The sequence below is a fragment of the Mesoplodon densirostris genome, chromosome 8 (assembly GCF_025265405.1).
Source record: "Mesoplodon densirostris isolate mMesDen1 chromosome 8, mMesDen1 primary haplotype, whole genome shotgun sequence".
Lineage (NCBI taxonomy): Eukaryota > Metazoa > Chordata > Mammalia > Artiodactyla > Ziphiidae > Mesoplodon > Mesoplodon densirostris.
The window spans coordinates 95,809,130-95,836,622 of record NC_082668.1 but is presented as its reverse complement, the minus strand read 5'-3'; the positions used below and the strand labels follow the sequence as shown (position 1 = coordinate 95,836,622).

The 27,493-nt window shown below is 39.1% G+C and overlaps 1 protein-coding gene across 1 annotated transcript in view; it reads left to right on the top strand.

The window, feature by feature from the left end:
• Positions 1–27,493, top strand: part of PDE11A (phosphodiesterase 11A) — a 440,483-nt gene that overhangs the window by 181,589 nt on the left and 231,401 nt on the right. The window contains exon 5 of the mRNA XM_060106356.1: positions 21,000–21,064. Within this exon, the coding sequence (XP_059962339.1) occupies positions 21,000–21,064 (65 nt within the window). The remainder of the gene's footprint in view (positions 1–20,999; positions 21,065–27,493) is intronic.

The following is a 27,493-nucleotide window of genomic DNA, read 5'->3' as shown; positions in this document are numbered from 1 at the left end:
TAAATATGCAAAGGAGAGTGCAGGAAACATAGTTCCAAGAAGCCCTTCCTGAAAAATATGAGAGGTTGAGATCAAGCCAAGCAAGCAATGGAGAAAACATGATAAATAAGAGTAGTATTGAGTATTGAATATAGAGCTAAGGCAAAAGAACAGTAGGCATATGCTTATAGAGGAACACTGTGCCTAGAGACTAGATCCCTTTTACATTGAGTGGTGTCTAGCCTGCTGTTTGTCTGGGGAGAGATGATACCTCATTGCTCAAATGTTCCCTGTGAACACAATCCTGAGAAATGAACCAGACAGAGAGCAGGGCCTTGCGGTCTTGGCGTACACAGCCAAGACTTTCCACTCAGCACTATGCCTCTTTCAACAGGTATCTTGGTTGCATGGAATATTTTAATTTTAATGTGTCAAACTTATCAATCTTCCTTTTTCATTTGTGACTTACAGTTTTTGTTTTTAAAAATTATCTACCTCCATGTTATAATGACATTCTCTTATCTTTTCTTTAATCCATCTGGTTTTTATGGGCTTTTATATCCATCTAGACTTTATTTTGTGTATAGTGTAAAGCTGTATATGTATAATCAATTGTCTCAGAACTATCCCCCCTCTTCTGAATTATATCAAGTCTCCATATATACCTGGGTCTGTTTCTGAGCTCACTGTTTTGTCCCATTGCTCTATTTGTCTATTTCTGCACCAGTATTACATTTTCTCAATTTCTATAATTTTATAATCCTCTTTGATATTTGATAGGACAAGTCCTCAGTGTTGTTCTTCTTTAAAATTGGCTTGCCTATTCTTGACCTGTCGCCCTTCCATATAAATTTTAAGAGCAGCTTATCAAGTTCCATGAAAAACTCTGTGTAGATTTTGATTGAAATTGCTTTAACTGATAGATTGATTTGTGGGATTTCTGCAAGTAACAGAATCTACAGGGGAAAATGGCTTAAGCAATAAGAACATTTGTATCTTAACATGACAGGAAGGCTGCAGAAGGTGGTTCTGGGGATGTTGCAGCAGCAGATGATGTAATCAATGATCCAGGCTCTGTCCTTTTCCTGTGCGTGTCTCAGTGGTTGGCGTTCACCAGCTGGCTTTCACCCTCATGGTCCAAGAGGCTGGCACAGCTCCAGGCAGCATGTCATCCTATAACTGTGTCCCCAAAGAAGAAGGGAAACGTCTTTTTACATATCCTTCTCTTTCTCAGGGAGGAAAGCCTTTTTCAAAAGGGTTTTTTCCTAGCTGACTTTCCCTCCAGACCCATGGTCAAGAACAAGATGTTCAAATCATTTATATTCTCAATATTTTTTTGGTCTTTATCTATCATTCTCTGATAGACGTGTGTTCAGATCTTCAACGTAACTGATTTATCACTCACTATCTTCTTATCCAATTCTGTAGGTTGTTGACTTAGTTGTCTGTATTAATCCTAATTGTTTATGTGTTTTTGAATTTGGGATTGGAGCTCATTTTAGTGGGAGGGTGTTTTATTTGTTTATGCCATTGTTTTTTTCATTCTCTCTTGTACTCTTCCCTCCCTAATAGTTTGCACAACTCCTTTGTCCCTAGTCAGGAACCAGGTCTTATATTGATGGCTTGGGTCTCCTGCTGTGTGGTAATATTACACTATACCAGAAGCAGCTTGGTTCAGTTTCTGGGGGTGAAGCTAGGCCACCTGTCTCAAGGGAATGCTTTTAGTCCCCAAACCCCAGTAGAAGCTGAAATCCCAACCATTGCTCCTTGCCTGTTTCTGGACTTGGAGCAGAGTAGGTCTCAGGCTCATGCCTTTAGAGACCTTATGCTCCCCTCCCCTTATCTTTTCTCTGCCTTTAAACCTCTATATGTCTTTCTGGTTTTTTCTTTCTGTCGTTTATCGATCTTTGTTCTGTTTTTGGAAGAGAGCAGAAGAATCAAAGCATGAACGTACAGCACCATCTTTATTGGCATTCCGTACACTACTTCTTACACTCAGAAAAAAAGTATCATTTCAGGGGGAAAAATCTGCTCAGTTTCCTCTGAAAATAGCTTTTGCTTTTCTCTATTTTATTAGAATCATTCCTGGAAACAAAAACTTCTGTTTTTTTTGTGTGTGTTATTTGTATATTTTTAAAAGCTGGTTATTGCAGATGTATGGTATTTCATGGCCTCTCTACATTTGAGGGAAAGAGGGAGAAAAAAACATTTAAATCTAGTTGTAGAAGCTTTGATTCATCAAGATTTTAACTCAGTGTTAAGACTGCATTCATGGTCTTTAAACTGAGCAGTCAGGTGTAAACTGATCAGTTTGCTCTGTGGATGCCAAAAATAGAAATGAGGAATGCCTTCCTAGCCCTCTCTCCTGCCAAAATTAACGTTTTACCCTCTTTTGTTTTTCTTTAGTGTTTCAGTCAATCAATTTTTTTAACACCTTTATTGGAGCATAATTGCTTTACAATGTTGTGTTAGTTTCTGCTGTATAACAAAGTGAATCAACTATATGTATACATATATCCCCATATCCCCTCCCTCTTGCATCCCCCTCCCACCCTCCCTATCCCACCCCTCTAGGTGGTCACAAAGCACTGAGCTGTTCTCCCTGTGCTATGCAGCTGCTTCCCACTAGCTATCTGTTTTACATTTGGTCGTGTATGTATGTCAATGCTACTCTCTCACTTTGTCTCAGCTTACCCTTCCCCTTCCCCATGTCCTCAACTCCATTCTCTATGTCTGCATCTTTATTCCTGTCCTGCCCCTAGGTTCATCACAACCTTTTTTTTTTTTAGATTCCATATATATGTGTTAGCCTATGGTATTTGTTTTTCTCTTTCTGTCAGTCAATCAGTTTTAAGTGACTTTGTCAATGGTATTTTCCACTAGACTGAAAAAATAAAAAGATTGTTCCATAGCTAGCTGCTGTCAACATTAGGAACTACTTAGTCCTTTGAACTGAATATTCCCTGCTTAATGTTATTCCATTCCATAAACCTGTCTAAGCAATTCCTATCAGTTCTCTTAGCTCTTTTCTAGCTCATATACTTACTATTGTCTCTACTTCTTTTTGCACTTAGTCGAGGAAAGCGAGAATGAAGACATTTTAATCTTCTGTCCTGAGGCGCTGTCTCAGCACTGGTGTTTACATGTGTTCTTCTTTCATGGATTATCCTGATGGCTGGCAGCTATTTTGTTGTTCAGAACTCCATGAAGTACTTTATAGCCGAGCTTATCAATATGAGACTGGTTTCTGGAGTTTATTTTCTAAACCATGAAGCACAAGCTCCACTTGTTTTCTAATGTGTTCCTTAACTTCTTGGTGCTTATGTGAATACACATACAATTTAGCCATTGAACTAGATGATCTTCCTGAACCCAACACTTGAGAGGAAGAGATGGAGATAGTAATTGTCATCTGGTTTTTCTGAAACAGCCACTATCCTAAGTGGATGGTAAAAATTGCTTCAGGCTTTCCTTTCTACTTCACTTTCTCTTCCTTTTCCCCATCCTACTTTCTTTAATTTTCCTTATCCCTGTAAGGAAACCAACTTAAATTCTATTTGATTTTTATTCCAAGTGCTTTTTCCAGAGTGCAGAATAGAAGGTATCTAAAAGAACTCCAAGAATTACCCAAACATTGTTATGTATATGTATGTATATACATATGTATATACTCATATCATTAATCATTAATATATCATATTATGTATTTGTATATATTGACTCACTTTATTAGTAATTATATGTCAGTATATTAACTCACATCATTAATTATTTATATATGTTAAATATATGTATATAGGTATGTGAATATATGTGTGTGTGTGTGTGTATGTGTATATGTCTCCAACTTCCGCACTTTAGTCCCCACTGTCCATCTCCACCGCATCCTGTCACTTCTGAGGTTTCCTATTTCAGTTAATGGGTAACTCAAGCTAAAAACCAGAGTAATCTCTGAGTGTTTCTTACCATTTACATTCAATTGTTGCTAAGGTCTGTTGCCTCTACGCTGAAACATCATTTCTAGCCCCTCCCTCCCACCCGTTCTACCACTTTCTTTGCTCTGACTTTACTAGTGTCTCGCTTGGAAATTTTCCTCTTCACTAATTTCTTTACTTGCAGACAGGTCACTCTTCCTTTTTCATCAGTTCTTAATACTACTTCTAGTTATCTTTCTAAAACATGCATCTGCCTGTCTCGTGCTTCAAAACATTTATTATCTGTTGCCTACACAGTAAAGTTCAAACTGCCCAACATTCAAGGTCCATCACCTCTGCTCCCAGCTTAACTTTTAGCTTTCCTCTCTGGTCCTCAGGCTCACTCTATCCCGTTCTTCCTCTTCCACCTCTCCTCCCCATGGTCAGCCTATGCATCTGTTGCCTCTGTATCATTGCATATATAATTCCTGTGAAAGACAAAAGGCACCAGACAATTAAGGAGATTATTTCATCTGGGCTATTGCAATAGGAAGAACATTCATTTATGAGGAACGCCTCAAAGAAAAGAAAGGGTGCCTGGGGTCCTACAGAAGCATGTAGACAAAGGAGTTAACTGCATCATTTGTGCATCCCAGAGGAGTCATGAGGACAAAGGTCTTATTTTGGAATGTTCTAGGGCAGGGTGGTTCTTTGAGGTTAGCCAAATCTGGAAGACAAAGCAGTAGGGGTATTTCTTCATCATTATACCATTTTTTGGGGAGCAGGGCTCAGGTGAAGTTCAACATTGTCACCTCTGTACTGACTATTCTTTACAAATCCCAGTTCCCCCATCTCATGCTGGTTTTTCTTTCTTCAGCTAAGTGCCTTTGAAGGCTGATTTCTATTTACTGCGCCACTTGGGCTTTCTTGTCCTCTGGCTTTCAGTTGCGTTTGACAAACGGGAGGAAGCAGCAGAAGATTCAAGAGCTGAAGGAGAGAGCTACTGGGAGTAGTTATTCCCCTCGTTCTTTCTCTGTCAGTTGTAGAGGTGGCTGAATTCTTCCAAGGCCCCTCTCCACGGCCCCAGCTCCTCCGGGGCACCAGTAACATTATCCCCTCCCTTCCTCCATCTCTTCTTCTCTCCCTCACTCTCTCCTGTGTCCCCTCAGACCTAGGGGTGTTAATGACTTTCCAAATGTCTACTCCCTGGGTACCTCACCATTCCTTATTGGTTTCTTTTAATCTTGCCCATGCTTCTGTACCTAGTCCCTTTGTTGAATTACTTTCAGTTAAGCCATTTTGGAGTGTTCTCTCTGTTTTCTGGCAAAACCTTGACTGATTTAGTCCCTCAATCTGGAAAACTTTCCCCACTTTTCAGCCTAGAGCATGCCTGCTCCCCCTTTAGGACAGAGTTCACATGAAAACTTCTTCAGCACTCTCCTCTGTGTGCTTGTAGAATTTTGACCATATGTTGTGGTGAGATTATACCTTTGTGAACAGTTTCTCCCTCCATACTGTGTTGTGAGTACAAGGAAAGGACGTGATTTATGCCTCTTGTTATTTCCAGACCCTGTCACAGTGCCTGGTACCCTAAGTATTTGGAAAATGTTGATTGAGTGAATAAATGACTAGAGTAAATTACTCATCAGTGTAAGAGAGGAATTAATCAAGAAGGATGGCAGTGAATGGCCACTTAATTCATTCTTTTGCCCTATATATTAGTCCTCTTATGGAAAAAATAGGAATTAAGGAAACTCAAACCCAAAAAATGGTGATTACTTATTAGATCATTCCTATTTTCTTCCTGGTAGCAGGAATATCTATTTGAGCATAGTTTTTGTTTTTTAAGTTGTTTTTAAATTAAAAAAACAGAGAGCAACCAGACCAGCTAGTGCTTGATAAATATCCAAATCAGAAAGATTTCTGCCCATGAAGCTTTTCCAAAGAACAGTCAGAGATGCTTGGGGATATTTTGTTTACTTCCCTGTGGCGTGTGTACCGCCTTCCCCAGGGTGTAATGCCCAGGGCTGATCAACAGCCAGAGGAGCTTGGAATTATTTGTTCAGTTTCATTGACCTATAAACCACCTCTGATATTTCTCGTATAAGATTCTCTTTTTACTTAGTGTGTGTGTATTTATTTATTTAATCTATGTTCATTTAGTGCATCTATAATAAAAATCAGAATTAGAATTAGAGAATAAATTTTTAAGAATTAATGAAACTAAGAACCATTCAATTTGTCCAAGTCAAGAATAAAACATGAACTTTATTCTCATTTGTTTATGCTTTCATCTATTTTTATTGGTCATAGTCTCTGCAGTGACACTATATATCCCATTAAATTGCATCAAAAAATTTTAGCTGTTTCATTTTTTAACTCAGGCGTCTGACTATAAATAATTTTCCACTGGATGCATTATATTTTTAATAAATTCCTTTTAAAAATATAAATTGTTTGAGGCATGGCTGCCTAGAGTTTTGCTTTTCAAACAAAGATATTTTTGAGAGTGCAAGGAGGTACTTTTAATAATTATTGCATGACAACAGGCTTTATTAGACTGAGATGGTCCCGTGACAAGTGGGACATATGCATGTCCTCAGATATACCCCCCATCACTCGCCCTGGTGCCTAAAATTTCTGTCATTACAGTGTTGTTTTAGATGAGAAGATTTTGACTCCAAGAATCTCCTTTCTGAATTATAGATAAATTACATGGGTACACGAATACTTTAATCTATCATTAGCCATTAACGATTTAGCTGAAAATAGCTAGTTGACTTGGTTCAGAGATCTCTCTGGACCAGAAGCTAGCAAATTTTTTCTGCAAAGAGCCGGCTAGTAAATATTTTAGGTTTTGTGGCCCATAGGGTCTCTATTACAACTACTCAACTCTACTGTCATAGCTAAAAGCAGCCATAGGTAATATTTAAATGAATGAGTGGGCTCTGTTAAAATAAAACTTTATTTATAAAAACTGATGGTGGGACAAATTTAGCCTACAGAGTTTTTTTGCCCAACCCCACTCTGGAGGAATGGGAGGCAAGCAGATAGTTTACATCTCCAGAACTGTAATACTTCTTTGCTGTTCCTTGCTGTCCTCAAGGACCAAGGCCCATGTGTATGTCGCCTTAAGGGCCCAATATTCTGGTGACTTTAAGGGTTAATTTGCTTGTGAGCCTAATCTCAGATTGCCCTAAATTCAGAGAACCTGTAGGGGGATTCCACCAGCAACCTTGTGTTCTTGAAGATATGATTTAGACTAGGATTTCTGTGACAATCTTAGATTTATTCTAGAATGTTTTTGAAGCCCTTCATAGTCTGATGGCTTGTAACCAGGCTAACTTTATGCACCTTATGGAGCCAAGGCTAGTGTTTTGCCACTTCGTTGACCTTATCTGGCTTACAGTCGGCAGTGTGTTTGTCTTCACAGTTTCATTGCTCTGCTTATATTTTGTCACTCTCTTGATGGGACTCAAGCTTGCTTCTCTTTTATTCTTACATTGTTTGCTATCAGCTGTAGACCCTTAAATGTTGTATTTCTCTTACCCACCATTCCAGATTCCTTTCCCATGCCCCTGAAAAATACTCTTTTACACAAATTAATGGCCCATAATAGCTTTGTTCAACTGTAATTAGTTTTACATAAGCAAATGTATGTGATTTCATGTGTAAAAGTATTTTTATATACTTCATACATTTTTCAAGTATGTAAGTACTTCATCCCCTTTTTGTTTACACTTTTACTCAATTAATTGCCAAAAGCATTTAAGGCACCCTTCAGCAAAAATACAAAAATTCATAATTAACAAATATTTTCTGAGTGCTTATTGTATTCCAGACACATAGCAGAATGAAAGGCAAACTTTCAAAATAAAAGGAAGAAAGAGAAAGTAGATGTTGTAAGTAAAACAAAATCAAATCAACAAACGCAAAACCAAATTGTGCTGCAAAAAATGATACAGCTTTGAACCTAAGGCTTTTCTCTGAGCTTCTCAACAGCCAAGGTAAAAGAAAAAAATGAATAGGCTTTATAATTCCTTTGGTTTGGTAAAAGGAACACATCAACAGATTAAGAAAGTTTTTCTGACCATTAAGTTAAAAAGTTTTTCTTCTCTAAAATATTAATTCTTTAAACGTTGGAGACCTTATTTACTATTTCTTTTCTATCTCTCTATGCTATCCAGTACTTAATACACATTGGATGATCAGTATGTAGCCAAAGACAAGGCAACATTAGTATTGTCCACATTTTTCTTCTTCTCTTTTTTTTTTAATTTTAAGACTTTATTATTTTATTATTTTATTATTTTGGATTCTTTTTTTTTACAACTTTATTGGAGTATAATTGCTTCACAGTGGTGTATTAGTTTCTGCTTTATAACAAAGTGAATCAGTTATACATATACATCTGTTCCCATATCCCTTCCCTCTTGCATCTCCCTCCCTCCCACCCTCCCTATCCCACCCCTCCAGTCGGTCACAAAGCACCAAGCTGACCTCCCTGTGCTATGCGGCTGCTTCCCACTAGCTATCTACCTTACGTTTGGTAGTGTATATATATCCATGCCTCTATCTCGCTTTGTCACAGCTTACGCTTCCCCCTCCCCATATCCTCAAGTCCATTCCCAAGTAGGTCTGTGTCTTTATTCCTGTTTACCCCTAGGTTCTTCATGAGATTTTTTGTTTTCTTAAATTCCATATATATGTGTTAGCATACGGTATTTGTCTTTCTCTTTCTGACTTACTTCACTCTGAATGACAGACTCTCGGTCTATCCACCTCATTACAAATAGCTCAGTTTCCTTTCTTTTTATGGCTGAGTAATATTCCATTGTATATATGTGCCACATCTTCTTTATCCATTCATCCGATGATGGACACTTAGGTTGTTTCCAGCTCCGGGCTATTGTGAATAGAGCTGCAATGAACATTTTGGTACATGTCTCTTTTTGAATTATGGTTTTCTCAGGGTATATGCCTAGTAGTGGGATTGCTGGGTCATATGGTAGTTCTATTTGTAGTTTTTTAAGGAACCTCCATACTGTTCTCCATAGTGGCTGTACCAATTCACATTCCCACCAGCAGTGCAAGAGTGTTCCCTTTTCTCCACACCCTCTCCACCATTTATTGTTTCTAGATTTCTTGATGATGGCCATTCTGACTGGTGTGAGATGATATCTCATTGTAGTTTTGATTTGCATTTCTCTAATGATTAATGATGTTGAGCATTCTTTCATGTGTTTGTTGGCAGTCTGTATATCTTCTTTGGAGAAATGCCTATTTAAGTCTTCTGCCCATTTTTGGATTGGGTTGTTTGTTTTTTTGCTATTGAGCTGCATGAGCTGTTTATAAATTTTGGAGATTAATCCTTTGTCAGTTGCTTCATTTGCAAATATTTTCTCCCATTCTGAGGGTTGTCTTTTGGTCTTGTTTATGGTTTCCTTTGCTGTGCAAAAGCTTTGAAGTTTTATTAAGTCCCATTTGTTTATCTTTGTTTTTATTTCCATTTCTCTAGGAGGTGGATCCAAAAGGATCTTGCTGTGATTTATGTCATAGAGTTTTCTGCCTATGTTTTCCTCTAAGAGTTTGATAGTGTCTGGCCTTACATTTAGGTCTTTAATCCATTTTGAGCTTATTTTTGTGTATGGTGTTAGGGAATCATCTAATCTCATACTTTTACATGTCCCTGTCCAGTTTTCCCAGCACCACTTATTGAAGAGACTGTCCTTTCTCCACTGTACATTCCTTCCTCCTTTATCAAAGATAAGGTGACCATATATGCGTGGGATTATCTCTGGGCTTTCTATCCTGTTCCATTGATCTATCTTCCTGTTCTTGTGCCAGTACCATACTGTCTTGATTACTGTAGATTTGTAGTATAGTCTGAAGTCAGGGAGCCTGATTCCTCTAGCTCCGTTTTTCGTTCTCAAGATTGCTTTGGCTATTCGGGGTCTTTTGTTTCTCCAAACAAATTTTGAAATTTTTTGTTCTAGTTTTGTGAAAAATGCCAGGGGTAGTTTGATAGGGATTGCATTGAATCTGTAGATTGCTTTGGATAGTAGAGTCATTTTCACAGTATTGATTCTTCCAATCCAGGAGCATGGTATATCTCTCCATCTATTTGTATCATCTTTAATTTCTTTCATCAGTGTCTTAAAATTTTCTGCATACAGGTCTTTTGTCTCCTTAGGTAGGTTTATTCCTAGATATTTTATTCTTTTTGTTGCAATGGTAAATGGGAGTGTTTTCTTGATTTCATTTTCAGATTTTTCATCATTAGTGTACAGGAATGCCAGAGATTTCTGTGCATTAATTTTGTATCCTGCTACTTTACCAAATTCATTGATTAGCCCTAGTAGTTTTCTGGTAGCATCTTTAGGATTCTCTATGTATAGTATCGTGTCATCTGCAAACAGTGACAGCTTTACTTCTTCTTTTCCAATTTGGATTCCTTTTATTTCCTTTTCTTCTCTGATTGCTGTGGCTAAAACTTCCAAAATTATGTTGAATAAGAGTGGTGAGAGTGGGCAACCTTGTCTTGTTCCTGATCTTAGTGGAAATGGTTTCAGTTTTTCACTATTGAGGACGATGCTGGCTGTGGGGTTGTCATATATGGCCTTTATTATGTTGAGGAAAGTTCCCTCTATGCCTACTTTCTGCCGGGTTTTTATCATAAATGGGTGTTGAATTTTGTCAAAAGCTTTCTCTGCATCTATTGAGATGATCATATGGTTTTTCTCCTTCAACTTGTTAATATGGTGTATCACATTGATTGATTTGTGTATATTGAAGAATCCTTGCATTCCTGGAATAAACCCCACTTGATCATGGTGTATGATCCTTTTAATGTGCTGTTGGATTCTGTTTGCTAGTATTTTGTTGAGGATTTTTGCATCTATGTTCATCAGTGATATTGGCCTGTAGTTTTCTTTCTTTGTGACATCCTTGCCTGGTTTTGGTATCAAGGTGATGGTGGCCTCATAGAATGAGTTTGGGAGTGTTCCTTCCTCTGAAATTGTTTGGAAGAGTTTGAGAAGGATGGGTGTTAGCTCTTCTCTAAATGTTTGATAGAATTCGCCTGTGAAGCCATCTGGTCCTGGGCTTTTGTTTGTTGGAAGATTTTTAATCACAGTTTCAATTTCGGTGCTTGTGATTGGTCTATTCATATTTTCTATTTCTTCCTGATTCAGTCTTGGCAGGTTGTGCATTTCTAAGAATTTGTCCATTTCTTCCAGGTTGTCCATTTTATTGGCATAGAGTTGCTTGTAGTAATTTCTCATGATCTTTTGTATTTCTGCAGTGTCAGTTGTTACTTCTCCTTTTTCATTTCTAATTCTATTGATTTGAGTTTCTCCCTTTTTTTCTTGATGAGTCTGGCTAATGGTTTGTCTATTTTGTTTATCTCCTCAAAGAACCAGCTTTTAATTTTATTGATCTTTGCTATCGTTTCCTTCATTTCTTTTTCATTTATTTCTGATCTGATCTTTATGATTTCTTTCCTTCTGCTAGCTTTGGGGGTTTTTTGTTCTTCTTTTGCTAATTGCTTTAGGTGCAGGGTCAGGTTGTTTGCTCGAGATGTTTCCTGTTTCTTAAGGTGGGATTGTATTGCTATAAACTTCCCCTTTAGAACAGCTTTTGCTGCGTCCCATAGGTTTTGGGTCGTTGTGTCTCCATTGTCATTTGTTTCTAGGTATTTTTTAATTTCCTCTTTGATTTCTTCAGTGATCACTTCGTTATTGAGTAGTGTATTGTTTAGTCTCCATGTGTTTGTATTGTTTACAGATCTTTTCCTGTAATTGATGTCTAGTCTCATAGCATTGTGGTCGGAAAAGATACTTGATACAATTTCAATTTTCTTGAATTTACCAAGGCTTGATTTGTGACCCAAGATATGATCTATCCTGGAGAATGTTCCATGAGCACTTGAGAAAAATGTGTATTCTGTTGTTTTTGGATGGAATGTCCTATAAATATCAATTAAGTCCATCTTGTTTAATGTATCATTTAAAGCTTGTGTTTCCTTATTTATTTTCATTTTGGATGATCTGTCCATTGGTGAAAGTGGGGTGTTAAAGTCCCCTACTATGATTGTGTTACTGTCGATTTCCTCTTTTATGGCTGTTAGTATTTCCTTATGTATTGAGGTGCTCCTATGTTGGGTGCATAAATATTTACAATTGTTATATCTTCTTCTTGGATCGATCCCTTGATCATTATGTAGTGTCCTTCTTTGTCTCTTCTAGTAGTCTTTATTTTAAAGTCTATTTTGTCTGATATGAGAATTGCTACTCCAGCTTTCTTTTGGTTTCCATTTGCATGGAATATCTTTTTCCATCCCCTTACTTTCAGTCTGTATGTGTCTCTAGGTCTGAAGTGGGTCTCTTGTAGACAGCATATATATGGGTCTTGTTTTTGTATCCATTCAGCCAATCTGTGTCTTTTGGTGGGAGCATTTAGTCCATTTACATTTAAGGTTATTATCGATATGTATGTTCCTATTCCCATTTTCTTAATTGTTTTGTGTTTGTAATTGTAGGTCTTTTCCTTCTCTGTGTTTCCTGCCTAGAGAAGTTCCTTTAGCATTTGTTGTAAAGCTGGTTTGGTGGTGCTGAATTCTCTTAGCTTTTGCTTGTCTGGAAAGGTTTTAATTTCTCCATCAAATCTGAATGAGATCCTTGCTGGGTAGAGCAATCTTGGTTGTAGGTTTTTCTCCTTCATCACTTTAAGTATGTCCTGCCAGTCCCTTCTGGCTTGCAGAGTTTCTGCTGAAAGATCTGCTGTTAACCTTATGGGGATTACCTTGTGTGTTATTTGTCGTTTTTCCCTTGCTGCTTTTAATATGTTTTCTTTGTATTTAATTTTTGACAGTTTGATTAATATGTGTCTTGGCGTATTTTTTCTTGGATTTATTCTATATGGGACTCTCTGTGCCTCCTGGACTTGATTTACTATTTCCTTTCCCATATTAGGGAAGTTTTCAACTATAATCTCTTCAAATATTTTCTCAGTCCCTTTCTTTTTCTCTTCTTCTTCTTCTGGAACCCCTGTAATTCAAATGTTGGTGCATTTAATGTTGTCCCAGAGGTCTCTGAGACTGTCCTCAGTTCTTTTCATTCTTTTTTCTTTATTCTGCTCTGCAGTAGTTATTTCCACTATTTTATCTTCTATGTCACTTATCCGTTATTCTGCCTGAGTTATTCTGCTATTGATCCCATCTAGAGTATTTTTCATTTCATTTATTGTGTTGTTCATCATTGCTTGTTTCATCTTTAGTTCTTCTAGGTCCTTGTTAACTGTTTCTTGAATTTTGTCTATTCCAAGATTTTGGATCATCTTTACTATCATTATTCTGAATTCTTTTTCAGGTAGATTGCCTATTTCCTCTTCATTTGTTAGGTCTGGTGGGTTTTTATCTTGCTCCTTCACCTGCTGTGTGTTTTTCTGTCTTCTCATTTTGCTTCTCTTACTGTGTTTGGGGTCTCCTTTTTGCAGGCTGCAGATTCGTAGTTCCCGTTGTTTTTGGTGTCTGTCCCCAGTGGCTAAGGTTGTTTCAGTAGGTTGTGTAGGCTTCCTGGTGGAGGGGACTAGTGCCTGTGTTCTGGTGGATGAGGCTGGATCTTGTCTTTCTGGTGGGCAGGTCCACGTCTGGTGGTGTGTTTTGGGGTGTCTGTGGCCTTATTATGATTTTAGGCAGCCTCTCTGCTAATGGGTGGGGTTGTGTTCCTGTCTTGCTAGTTGCTTGGTATAGGGTGTCCAGCACTGTAGCTTGCTGGTCGTTGAGTGAAGCTGGGTGCTGGTGTTGAGATGGAGATCTCTGGGAGATATTTGCCGTTTGATATTATGTGGAGCTGGGAGGTCTCTTGTGGACCAGTGTCCTGAAGTTGGCTCTCCCACCTCAGAGGCACAGCACTGACTCCTGGGTGCTGCACCAAGAGCCTTTCATCCACACGGCTCAGAATAAAAGGGAGAAAAAGTAGAAAGAAAGAATTAGTAGAAGTAGAGAGAAAGAAAGAAAGCAAGAAAGAAAAGATGGATGGTTGGAGGGAGGAGAGAAGGAAGGAGGGAAGGAAGGACAAAAAGAAAGAAAGAAGATAAAGTAAAATAAAATAAAGTATGATAAAATATAATAAAGCTTTTAAAATAAAAAATAATTATTAAGAAAAAACAAACAAACAAACAAATTTTAAAAATGGACGTATAGAACCCTGGGACAAATGGTGGAAGCAAAGCTATACAGAGAAAATCTCACATAGAAGCATACACATACACACTCACAAAAAGAGGAAAAGGGGAAAAAATCATAAATCTTGCTCTCAAAGTCCACCTCCTCAATTTGGGATGATTCGTTGTCTAAAGGAGGGAAGGAAGGAAAGAAAGAAAGAAGGAAGATAAAGTAAAATAAAATAAAGTAAGATAAAATAAAATAAAGTAATTAAAATAAAAGGTAATTATGAAGAAAAAAAAAAACGGACGGATAGAACCCTAGGACAAATGGTGAAAGCAAAGCTGTACAGACAAAATCACACAGAAGCATACACATACACACTCACAAAAAGAGGAAAAGAGGAAAAAATCATAAATCTTGGTCTCCAAGTCCACCTCCTCAATTTGGTATGATTCGTTGTCTATTCATGTATTCCACAGATGCAGGGTACATCAAGTTGATTGTGGAGCTTTAATCCGCTGCTTCTGAGGCTGCTGGGAGAGATTTCCCTTTCTCTTCTTTGTTCTCACAGCTCCCGGGTCTCAGCTTTGGATTTGGCCCCGCCTCTGCGTGTAGGTCTCCATAGGGCATCTGTTCTTCGCTCAGACAGGACGGAGTTAAAGGAGTAGCCGCTTAGGGGACTCTGGCTCACTCAGGCCAGGGGGAGGGAGGGGTAAGGAGGTGGGTCGGGCCTGCGGCGGCAGAGGCTGGCATGACGTTGCACCAGCCCGAGGCGTGCTGTGCGTTCTCCCGGGGAAGCCGTCCCTGGATTCTGGGACCCCGGTAGTGGCGGGCTGCACAGCCTCCCCGGAAGGGGGGCGTGGACAGTGACCTGCCCTTGCACACAGGCCTCTTGGCGGCGGCAGCAGCAGCCCCAGCATCCCACGCCCGTCTCTGAGGTCCGCGCTTTCAGCCGCGGCTTGCGCCCGTCTCTGGAGCTCCTTTAAGCAGCACTCTTAATCCCCTCTCCTCACGCACCAGGAAACAAAGAGGGAAGAAAAAGTCTCTTGCCTTTTTGGCAGTTCCAGACTTTTCCCCGGACTCCCTCCCGGCCAGCCGTGGCACACTAACCCCCTGCAGGCTGTGTTCACGCCGCCAACCCCAGTCCTCTCCCTGCGCTCCGACCGAAGCCCGAGCCTCAGCTCCCAGCCCCGCCCACCCCGGCGGACAAGCAGACAAGCCTCTCGGGCTGGTGAGTGCTGGTTGGCACCGATCCTCTGCGGGAATCTCTCCGCTTTGCCCTACCCAGGTACGTGGGGAGTTTCTTGCCTTTTGGGAGGTCTGAGGTCTTCTGTCAGCGTTCAGTAGGTGTTCTGTAGGAGTTGTTCCATGTGTAGATGTATTTCTGGTGTATCTGTGGGGAGGAGGGTGATCTCTGAGTCTTACTCTTCCGCCATCTTCCCAGGAAGTCCTCATTTTTCTTCTAAAGACACGCGAACCTAAGAATTATACAAGGTATGAAATTAGGGAACATAGTCTATAATACTGTCTTCACTTCTGATACCAAGTACAAGTTCAAGAGTTCCCAAGACCACTCTCAAACTCAATATTTTGCTAGAAGGGTTCACAGAATTCACTGAAAGCAGTTATATACACGGTCATGGTTTATTATGGGAAGAGATACAAATTAAAGTAAACCAAGGGAGAGATCAGTCCAGGAAGGTTCCGAAAGTGGTGCTTCCAGTTGACCTCTCTCCATGAAGTCATGGAAAGCATTAACTTCTCCCAGCAGTGATGCACACATCACTGTGTGTGCATGAAGTATTCAGTATGCATGAAGTATTGCCAGCCAGGAAAGGTCACCCGAGCCTTGGCATCCAGGGTCTTTGTTAGGGCTTGATCACTAAAACCTATTTGGCCACCCTCATAGCTGCCCTCAGTCTCCCTGCCCTCCAGAGGTCAACTGATACCATGTGACCCAAAGGCTCCACCCTAAATCACATTGTTGGTGTGGCTCAAAGCCACCACTCTAAGTTACATTGTTACTATCTGGCTGGCCCAAGGCACCCAGGCAAACAAAGACATACTTACCCAGGCTGGACATTCCAGGGGCTTAGAGGTTACCTCCCAGGAGACAAGGGCAAAGGCCAGACCTTTCTTTGAGTAAGCTTACTTCTTCCTACACACAAGGTCAACATTGTGGTTCATGAATCTGGTATCTGACTTTGATCAGGACACCATGGGCTGGTTTACTGGGGAACACAACTAGTACTTTCCATGATATGGAGTGCTAAAGTTGAAAGATGCATAATCCTTGACTTTCCCTTTACTCATTAAAAAGGAATTTAGAAACTAAAACCAAAAAATAAAATAAAACAAAATATTTGACCCTGTTTTTCTGTTCAGCATGTGATTTATGTTAGAATAAAAAGTTCAAACATTTTAGAAAAAGGAATTTCTTGCTTTTGGTAGTTTTAACAAGTCCTCTCTTACATTTCAAGAGTTCAAACATTCTGACATTTCACTGAGGTTCTTGTTTATCTTATCCATTCTCTTTGTGATTCTAGAGCTGTAAGTTATATAGCTTTAAGATTTCAGGATTTTCTGCTCTATTTCTTCTATCACTCAGAGGATTTTTTTTTAATTCTGAAAAGATCTTTATTCTTTTTTAATCTCTAGACATTTTTCAGGTTTATTTCTTAAGGTATGGAGAGCAGAAGTTCACTTTTTATTCCAGGGAGCACTAATTTTGATGAGCCAGGACAAATTAAGCTCCCTACCATAAAGTAAGCTCCGTGCATGCAAGGATTTTTTTTTTCTTTTACTTTTACTGTGTAGCCCTAGTGCCTATTGCACTACTTGACACATACAGACACTCAGTACATATTTGTTGTGTCAAATAACAGTTTTCAAAAAGTTAAAAACCTAACCCTTGCACAAATCTAAAACAAGCAAGTATCAAAGATGTAGTTAACACATTAATGAGAGAAGCCAGCAAAGTAGTAGTCCGTTCTGAAACAGATACCGGATGAATGCAGGCACAAGATTGCTAGGTTAGAGTCTAAAAATGCTTACCATCATCCAGGACAATAAAATTGTAATTATGGGCTTATCTTTTCTACTGCACAGAAGCCATGCGCACTTCTGCTTGGATAAAATTCATTTTCATTGCTATAGGACAAAAATCATTTTTGTAATGTCAAGCTGTTCTTTGTTGCCCCAGTGGCTTCCTGAGTGACAGCACTTGCCCTGCTTGTTTTGAGCTTCCACTTAGTTATTGCCCACTTCTGGGTACCCATCGTCAGCATATGTACTCAAGCCACAAGCCTCATGATGACTTCCGCATTTTACCCCTTGTCTCCTTTCCATGTAGACCCAGTCACATTCAAATTACCCAAGGGGAATGCTTCCCGAGTGCCACAAGTTACCCTACCTATGACCCTCTATAAAGGCACTTAACCCGTGGGTCCTTGCTCTGCTGTCTGCCTGCCTGCAGTGACCAAACTTTGCACTTTGGGTGACTTTCTGTGGTCCTTTGGGCATACTGTGCCCCCCTCTCTAGGGCCTGTGAATATAATAAACCTTTTAATTTCACATGCGTTTCTGAGTGTAATCTCTGTGGCCGTGTTAGAGTGATCCTCAAAAACCCCACCAAGGGGGCTTACTCCCCCTTTTACCACCCAATGGATGTCAGTTTTTCAGAAATTAACATCTGTCCTTTCAGAGTTGTAAAGTTTTCTAATCAGCAGTGAAAATTAAGCCAAATAAAGTATTCTTAGTAATATTGGAGAGTTTAATCTCATCTATCAAGTCTGGAAATTAAAAGATATATCCTTCTTGATTTCCAAATGCAAAAACAATTATTAGTTGATTGGTAACTTGATTTATTTTATATCAAGCCAAGTGTTTTACTTCAAGTTACTTTTAGTCTATGTTTATTCAGATTCAGGTATATAGTAGGTACTCAATAAATATTCATAGAATTAATAAATAAAGGCAGAATTTATCTAAGTATTCTGGCTCTGAAGGAGTCATGTCCAAATAATTTTCTCTTTCAATGCTACTTGCTCATGTTTATGAAAGCAGTGAGTAGTGGGGAAATTAGAAGCTGTGGAATCAGACCGACATGGTTCAAATCCCAATTCTGTTAACATATTGGTTATATGGCTTCCAGGAAACCACTTAACCCCTCTAAGCTTTCATTTTCTTTCAGGAAAATGGAGATAATAATACCTACCTTGCCAGGATGTTGTAAGCATCAATACGTACATAAAGGATTGGTCATAATGTATGCAAAATGCCTCATACAGATTTGCAGTAAAATGGTAGGATATGGTTGTCTTAGTCAGTTTGAGCTGCTATTGCAAATTATCATAGACTGGGTGGCTTAAATAACAAACATGTATTTCTCCCAGTTCTGGAGGCTGGGAAAGGGAAATCCAAGATCAAGACACTGGCAGATCCAGTGTTTGGTGTGGCCACCCTTCCTGGTTTGTAGGTGGCCATGTTCTCGTTGTATCCTCACATAGCAGAGAAGAGAAGAAGAAGCAAGCTCTCTCTGTCTCTTTTAAAAGTACTAATCCCCTTATGAGGCTGCACCCTCACAACCTAATAACCTCTCAAAAGCCCCATCTCCAAATACCATCACATTGAGGATTAGGGTTTCAACATATGAATTTTGGGGGGACACAAACATTCAGTTCATAGCAACAGCCTAAAACATGATTAAAAAGTAGAAGAATTTACTGTCATCTAACAAAATAATGGAAAGAAATCACAGATGATGAGAGATCAAAGTAGAGATATGACTTTCTCTTTTAAAATCTGTAACAATTTCCCATTCTGCAAGCATAAATGAAATGCTTCTACTTATTATCCTGTTATTGTTTTAACTTTAAGAATTATTTAGGGTATGGTTTGAGGAATTTATTATTTGGTGATAGCAAATAGTCTGTTTGTGGCTTGTTGGCCTTGTGAGACCCCAAGAATATTGCAGCTAGATCAAGATTTCTGTGTTCTAAGAGATTGGTTTCTGTTTAAGCCCTCAATTAAGATAAGTGTTCTAGTTAATTTTGCTGTGTAATAAATAAGCCCAACATTGAGAGGCTTAAACCAACCATGTTGGTTTAACCTGATCCTGTGGATCAGGAATTTGGAGAGGGAATAGCCAGGATGGTTTACCTCTTTGCAGGATATCTGGAACCACTGTTGGAGATCAGGGGTGATTTAATGGCTGGGAACTAGAATCATCTGAAGGTCTGTTTGCTTTTATGTCTGGCACCTGGGCTGGGAGGACTTAAAGACTGGAGCTGCTGACCAGAACATCTACATGTGACTCCTCTGTATGGTTGGCTACCTTTCAGCATAGTGTCCTCAGGGTAGTTGGACTTAGGACATGGTGGCTCAGGGCTCCAGGCACAAGTATTCCAGTCAGATGAGGCAGAAGCTGCATTGCCTTTTATGACAACTTCAGAAGGCGCATAGCCTCTCTTCTATATATTCTATTTGTTGTAGTGGTCTAGAGCCCACCTAGATTCAAGGGGAGGAAATATAGACCCTACAACTTGGTAGGAAGGTGGCAGGGTCATATTGTAGAGAAGAATGTGGGATAGCAGATATTGCTGTGGCCATCTCTGGAAAATAAAATTTGCCACAATGAGTAATTTTGTAGAGGCATATTTCACATTAGAATATGAAATGAAATATGTCCTATAGTTGTCAAGGGTATTTCCTTTTAGTTGAGCTATTGGCACTGCCCTGCTAGTCACACACAGTTTTCTTTGTGATGGGCTTTTATCTTTTACTTAATGTTGCATTTGTTTAGTATGGGTTCATTACCTCACTGATAAAGCTGTTTTAATATTTAATCTATTCCCAGTTCCCAAGTCATTTTTTCAAGTGCCCATCAGTTCCTTATAAAAGTGGTTAATTTAAACGGCCTTTGAAGCATGACTGCATCTGGCTAAGGCAAATCTAAATGTCAACCTTGGAAGCATCCAGTGACATTCAGATGACTCCTTTCAGTATAGGGCCTCCTTTTTCTATGATGTGGTATATCTTGTCAAAAGAGGACCAGAAATGGTGCCTTTCCCACTCAATATTTTTAGCGTTGTTGAAAAAACTGACACTCTAGAGTCATGCAGACTTGCTTTAATCCCAGTGGCCCCATTTAGTTGTGTGAAACAGTGTAAGTTTCTTTAAAGTTATGGGTTGGTTTCCTCATCTATACACTGAAGATAAAAATCCCCACCTCAAAGAGGTGTAATAGGGAAATTAAATAGTCAAAGAAGCTTCTGGGGTAGGGCCGGGTTTATAGTAAGAACTCAACAGTAGCTATTGATAAGAAAAACTGTCTTTGCATTTTCTGTGCCTATAAATTACCTTTCAGCATAATAGGTCTTGGTCAGGATCTTGAACTGATTGTGCCAGTTTCACTGGACAGTTAAGGGAGGAAGTGTCCACACTAGGGATGATCTTAAGTGTCTTCCTCTTCATTACCCTTTGCAGGTGACAGAAAAACATTCACCTGAGGACAGTGATAAGCCAGGGAAGGGAATTTCAGGAACCTGGGGTTGATGGAGGGCAACCTTTTGAGAGATGTTTTGTCTCTACCAGGTTCTCCATGGATGGTGACTGGGTTGTTAAAAGGGCAGTAAAAAAATTATTTTCAAATGAGATGTCCCTTTGCCTGACCACCACAGGATTTTTACACCTTATTGTAAAAATATATACATATTTAGAAATGTATTAAAACTTGGGCAATATATGCCATGTAAGAAATAAAGTACAAAATGTAGGATAAAATTTTCTTGTATGCCTCAGGATTTCTCCACTTAAAATCTCTCTTTAATCTCCAATTATTGTAATAGTCATTATAAAGATGAAAAATGTTTACTGGAATATTTTAAACTGTGAGAAAGCTTTAACTGACTTGGGTTTGTTGTCTTTCTGTGTGGCAGGTGGTGAAGTTTACCAAATCCTTTGAATTGCTGTCCCCAAAGTGCAGTGCCGATGCTGAGAACAGGTAGGGCTTATGAGTTTCAGTTTTGTCTCTAATCCTCATCTTCGATCCGTGGTGTTGGCAGCATTGCATAATTTCTGAGGATAAGAGTTTTTTTTTTCTTTAGATCAGCAAGTGCAGCCAAATATCATCACTCTTCTGTATTTCAGGGCTTAAATTAAAACTATACATAAAAATACATGTATATACATCTAAAACTGCTAATGAATAAAGTCGATTTTTAGATATTCCATAACTGCATAGATAACCTTTTTTTTTGCTTTATTCTGGTCCCTCGTTTGTCTTCTTCCCTTTTGTTTGCTTGTGTTTGACCAATACCCCTTGAGGAAAAGACTAAGAGTTTCTAGTAATTCACTTTTTGTCCCTATTGGTATCTTTGAGGCTGTAGCAGGGTGAAAGTAAGGGTTGGGGACAATCAGTGAATTTCTGTTAGCTTTGCACTACCCTGAATAATAGTTTGGCTACTACAAAAATAGATTCTCTTTACTTTGGTCACCTCTAGAAGAAGGGCTAAAAAAAAAACAGTGAAATTGACCAAAATGCAGAAATATGGAGAAGGACAAGTAAAGCATGATGATGATAATGATGACAATACCAATGATGGTAATACCAGCTAGATAAGCAGCTTCCATTTATTCTGTGCTGAGTGTGCCAGGTACTATTCTAAATGCTTTATATGCATTGAATCCCCCCAGATAACCTGATGAAGTAGGCATCATTACCCATGCGTGACAGAGGAGAAAGCCAAGGTTCAGTGAGTTTAAGTGACTTGTTCAAGGCCCTGCAGCCAGTAAATGGTAGCCACATCTCAGGACAAGATCACCTGCATAAAACCCTCCCAATCTCTGAATTTTGATCCCATTGCCACACATAATTTATAGTCTGGTAATTAATCTCATATAGTGAATGTCTGCTGGATTGTTTCCCAATCTGGCGGGATCAATCAGAATCAAGCTTGGAGAACTGAATAAAAACTAAATTCTCAGGACCCACATGAGTGCTTTTGATTCAATATATTGAAAGTGAAGTCCTAAAGATCTGTATATTCAAAAGGCTCTTTGGGTAATACCTGTTTCAAGATGTAATAGTTGAAGGTAATTTGATTTCATGTACTTATTGCCTTTAAGTTCAGAAAATAGAAATCAGTACATTAAAATGGGCACTTTAGTTGCTTCACTTTTTATCAAGTGTATGAAATTTAAAAGAGTCCATTTCTAATTCCAGTTATAGAGCATTCTTGAAAAGGCCAAATTATAGGAACAGAAAAGCAGATCAGTAGTTACCAGGGTATGGAGATAGAGAGAAGGGTTTACTATGAGCGGGTACAGGGGAATTTTGAGTGGTGAAGGAACCGTTCTCCTTCTTGCTTGTGGTGGCAGTTATACAACTGCATTTGTCAAAACTTGCAGAACTATGCGCTTAAAAAGCATAAATTTTACTGTTTGTAAATTATACCTTAAAACGGGAAGCAAGAGGTCTTTTGTAAGAGGTTTTTGTTTTCGTGAAAATGTATGTTCACATCTATGTTTAATGCCAGCTAATCTATACCCAAAAAAGATTTAGACATAGAGTTACTAGTGGTGTATTCAGCTATTTTCCTAAAAATTTCATGTAAAATAACATGAAATACATTTTAAAATATCTATCTGTACTTAGTCCTTTAGCTAGTTATGGCCTCATATAGGTTCTCTCTCTCATATATGAGGGGGAAAAGCCTTCCTTTGAAATCCTAATGTTTTAATATTGTTCTTTTTTTTTTAACTACTGAATGTGTCCTCATGGTCACTGCAGAGTTAAATATTTCATTATTTTTAATGCTGAGAGAACTTCCATGTCAAAACGAAATGACCCAGGGCCCATACTGCTCTTGGCAAACTTCTGATAATGAAAAAGAAAGAAAGAAAGGTCAGATTTTCTTTAAAGAGACATTTGAAAAGTGCTTTTGAACTTTGACATTATGAGAGAGTACTCTCCATCATTCTATTTGTGGCCTTTATGTAGAATGTCCATTTATTTCAGAAGACCTTTCCTGCATTGTCTAGTAATTTTCCTCATGTAGATGTGGGATCCTTTGGTCATTTATTGGAAGTTAAAGGAATAAAGACAGGTGGCTCTAGCATTTACTTCACCAGTGGCCATGGAAGAGACATTGAAACAGGCTATGAGTCTACAAATCACAGCCTGCTCTCAACACGTTGTAAATCTTTCCTTTAACCTTCATCACTTAACATCTTCTCTATAGATAATGTCCATTGGATACCTTAGTCCTCTGGACATCATTCAGAGTTTTAATAGGATAGCTCTTGAAGATAATGTCTAGAGTTTCATGCAACAATGTTTCAGTTTAATTAAATTCAGTTTAATTCATAAACAATGTTTAGTTTAATTCTGATGAACTTTGATTTAAAGCTTGCTGATTTTTATAGACAGTCCTTGAAGACTTTTTAAAAAAACCAGTTTTGTTGCTGACTCATCATTTCTGCCTCCTGTCTTATGCGGCTAACTCTTTTGTCATGGCCAATCTTCTCTTGGTCTCCATGTAATTAATACCAAGCAATTTGAGAGTTGGAAATGATTTGATCTGTCTTTCTTCATGCGGTGTTTACCTCCTCTGGGACATCCTTGATGACTCTTCTAGTGATAAGATTCTCACAATGTCACGGTGGGCTTTTTCTACTGATAGGGAGCTCTAATTGTTAGAAAGCAATTTTAGGTTGAATCACATTTCTGTAACTTCCACCTCTTTGTCCTAAATTTGTCCTTTGGAGATAGTTATCCTTTCATTAATTTTATTACTTCATTCCACAGCCATAAGATGAGTACCTACCCTCTGATAGGTAATGGGGCTACAGAGATTTTTTTTTTTTTTAATCAGCAGTCTCTGCCCTCAAGGATCTCAAGGCCAATGAACAGGGGTAGGAGTGGGTTAAGAATAGAATATAGGGCTTCCCTGGTGGCGCAGTGGTTGAGAGTCCGCCTGCTGATGCAGGGGACACAGGTTCATGCCCCGGTCCGGGAAGATCCCACATGCCGCGGAGCGGCTGGACCCGTGAGCCATGGCCGCTGAGCCTGCGCGTCCAGAGCCTGTGCTCCGTAATGGGAGAGGCGCAACAGTGAGAGGCCCGCATACCACACACACACACACAAAAAATAGAATATAATATAACCATACCTGGATTTCACCAGGCCTCCAGACCATGGCTATAAATAGAGTCACGGTAACAGTGATAATCTATACTTGGCTGCTTGGTCATTTCTCCCTTGTAGTGTAAGAACCCAAGCCCTTTGCAAAAGTCACTCTTGAAGTAGCTCTGGGAATCCCCAAGATTAAAAAAAAATTTTTTATTGCTCACTCATCATTTCTTCCACGTGTTCCTAAGTCCTCTTCCTCTAAACATGGCAGAGCAGCATCTGCTGGACAAGGGCTTCCTGGCCCACTGCAGAATTCCCATGAGCATACCTGCACTCCTCACCACCGCTGTGCCACAGCCCCCTGGGCACTGTCTCAGATGCACTGGTGGCCTTTCCAAATCCAAGCAGGGCTCGGTAGTCAGTGCAGAAGGTAAGAAGGTTCACTTTCCCTACCGTGTGCTATAGTTTGTTGCCTGACCCCTAATCAGTCCTGCATGTACCTCATTTTTTTTACAAGTCTTTTAGTTCCTAAAGCTTTTCTTTCTCCATAGGACTTGGACTTAGTCCATGGGGCCAGGCTTAGGAACCAGTCCCCAGATTGAGAGCTAGCCACTAAGTTGTCCTTTTGATTTCCCCACCTTTCTTCCATCTTAGCCACCAGACTCAGATGCTCAAGACCTCCTCCTTCCAGTCCCTTCCCCTCCATGCACATCAGCTTATACAACACATAAAGGCCCCCTCATATACAGATGTGTCCCAGATTAGGCTCATATGTCCTGCTGTCAAGTACATCAGTGATGGCAAAGCAATTCAATACTTTCTGTAAAAGGTTTGTGCAAGGTGGTATTTTAATATAGAGGAAGGGGCACCCAACTCATCTGGGGAAAACTGGAACATGATCCTCAGAGAAAGCTTTCAGACATGGTAAAAGTTCATTTAGGTCCTGTAGAATGATGGGAAGTTAGTGACACGACTACCTTCCAGGGTGAGGAAACATCGTAAACAGAAGCATAGAGGTGGGAGAGAAAACATGGCATGTTTCAGAATCTTTAATTAGGGCTGTGATCTGTTGTCACAAGGGTTATCATAATTGATGGTGATGGCCGTAAACTCCTTCTGAGGGCCTCCAGCTCCCCTGAATGCCATCTCATGGGGGTTTGGGTCCTATCTGGTCCTCAGATGCTCAGACCCTCTTAACTGGCCTGGAGACTGGCTACATGCTTGCTTGCTCATGGGGGAGTAGCAACAGATAGTGAAATATTAAGATTTGTCTTGAAAAATCCTCTGGGCAGTAGTGTGGAGGAAGGACCAGAGGATGATAAGCTAAAGCCACCAAGGATTAAATCTACTGCCTTACCCACATGGCAGTGGTTCACTTCTGGTAGACTGCATGGATCCACTATCCTTAACTTTTCCAAGTCAGCAACTGCTATTTTTAGACTATTTTCATATTTCATGGTCCCCAGACTCTTCACCACCCTTTTTATTCTCCCTTGGACGTGCCCCAGCTTAGAATGGAACATGATATTCCAGTTTTTTCCAGAATCAGACCAGTTTAGAAATAGACATGTGCCTCTCTTTTGCAGAATATAATACTGCTGATGCATTTATTATTTACAGTCCTCTTGCGTTGTCAATACTGACTTTAAAAAAAATTAAGATCTTGTCTGATCCATTCAACTCTCCCTCTTCTCTAGGACCTTTCCTGTGAAGCCTAATTTAATAATATTTAGTGAAGCGGCCAGAATAAGCTTTCTTGAATCTCTTATTCAAGCTTTAATAAACCTCTTTCCATTCTCAATGGGAATAGGGAATCTGAATGATCATATGTACTTAGAAATGAAAAAGAACATTTATGGACATCTTAAGAGTTAGAAATTTTTATTTAGTTTAAAATATATTTGGCCACATTCTATTGATGTATCTCCTAGGTATAAATATGGGTGCTTTGGAAATTGCACTGTCTCAGCACTGCTACTTAAGGCTTAAAAAAAAAAAGAAGAAGGGAAAAAAAAGCCAAATGTCTGTAATTTCTAGAAGGTAACAACTGACTAAAAGGGAATTTTCACATAATCATTTAATGGAATATAATGGAAATATATATTGTTTAAAACCCAAGCACTGTAACCATTTCAGCATTTTGGGAGTAAGGGAGTTGAGGGGAGAAAACTTATTTCAGGGGGAAACAATCTTTTTTAAAAGGCCATCTTCTTACTATATTTTTCATTTGGTATGACTAGAAGGGGAGGAGAAAAATAAAGCTATAAATCTCAGAGCAGGTAAATAAAGGGTAATAATCTCTGTTTAATGAGTCTTTCAGCATGCAGGTCAGCCTGGAGGGTGGAGAGCTAAAATGTTCTGTTTGATAAGATGAGGGTATATGGTAGACAGAGTAATGCCCCCTCAAAGATATCCAGGTCCTAATCTGTGGAACCATGGCAAAAGGGACTTTGCAGATCTGATTAAGAATCTTGAGATGGGAAGATCATCCTGGATTATCTGGATGGGTCCAATGTAATCAGAAGGGTCCTTATAAATGGAGATGTGGTGACAGAAGCAGAGGTCACTAGCCATGGCAACCAGGGAAGAAAAAGAAATAAAAGGAATACAAATTGGAAATGAAGAAGTAAAACTGTCACTGTTTGCAGATGACATGATACTATACATAGATAATCCTAAAGATGCCACCAGAAAACTACTAGAGCTAATCAGTGAATTTGGTAGAGTTGCAGGATACAAAATTAGTGCACAGAAATCTCTTGCATTCCTATATACTAACAATGAAAGATCAGAAAGAGAAATCCAAGGGAACAATCCCATTCACCACTGCAACAAAAAGAATAAAATACCAAGCAATAAACCTACCTAAGGAGACAAAAGACCTGTTAAGAGACTGATGAAAGAAATCAAAGGTGACACAGACAGATGGACAGATATACCATATTCTTGGATTGGAAGAATCAATATTGTGAAAATGACTATACTACCCAAAGCAATCTACAGATTCAATGCAATCCCTATCAAATTACCAATGGCATTTTTTACAGAACTAGAACAAAAAATCTTAAAATTTGTATGGAGACACAAAAGACCCCGAATAGCCAAAGCAATCTTGAGGGACAAAAACAGAGCTGGAGGAATCAGACTCCCTGACTTCAGACTATACTATAAAGCTACAGTAATCAAGACAGTATGGTACTGTCACAAAAACAGAAATATAGATCAATGGAAGAGGATAGAAAGCCCAGAGATAAACCCATGCACCTATGGTCAACTAATCTACGACAAAGGAGGCAAGGA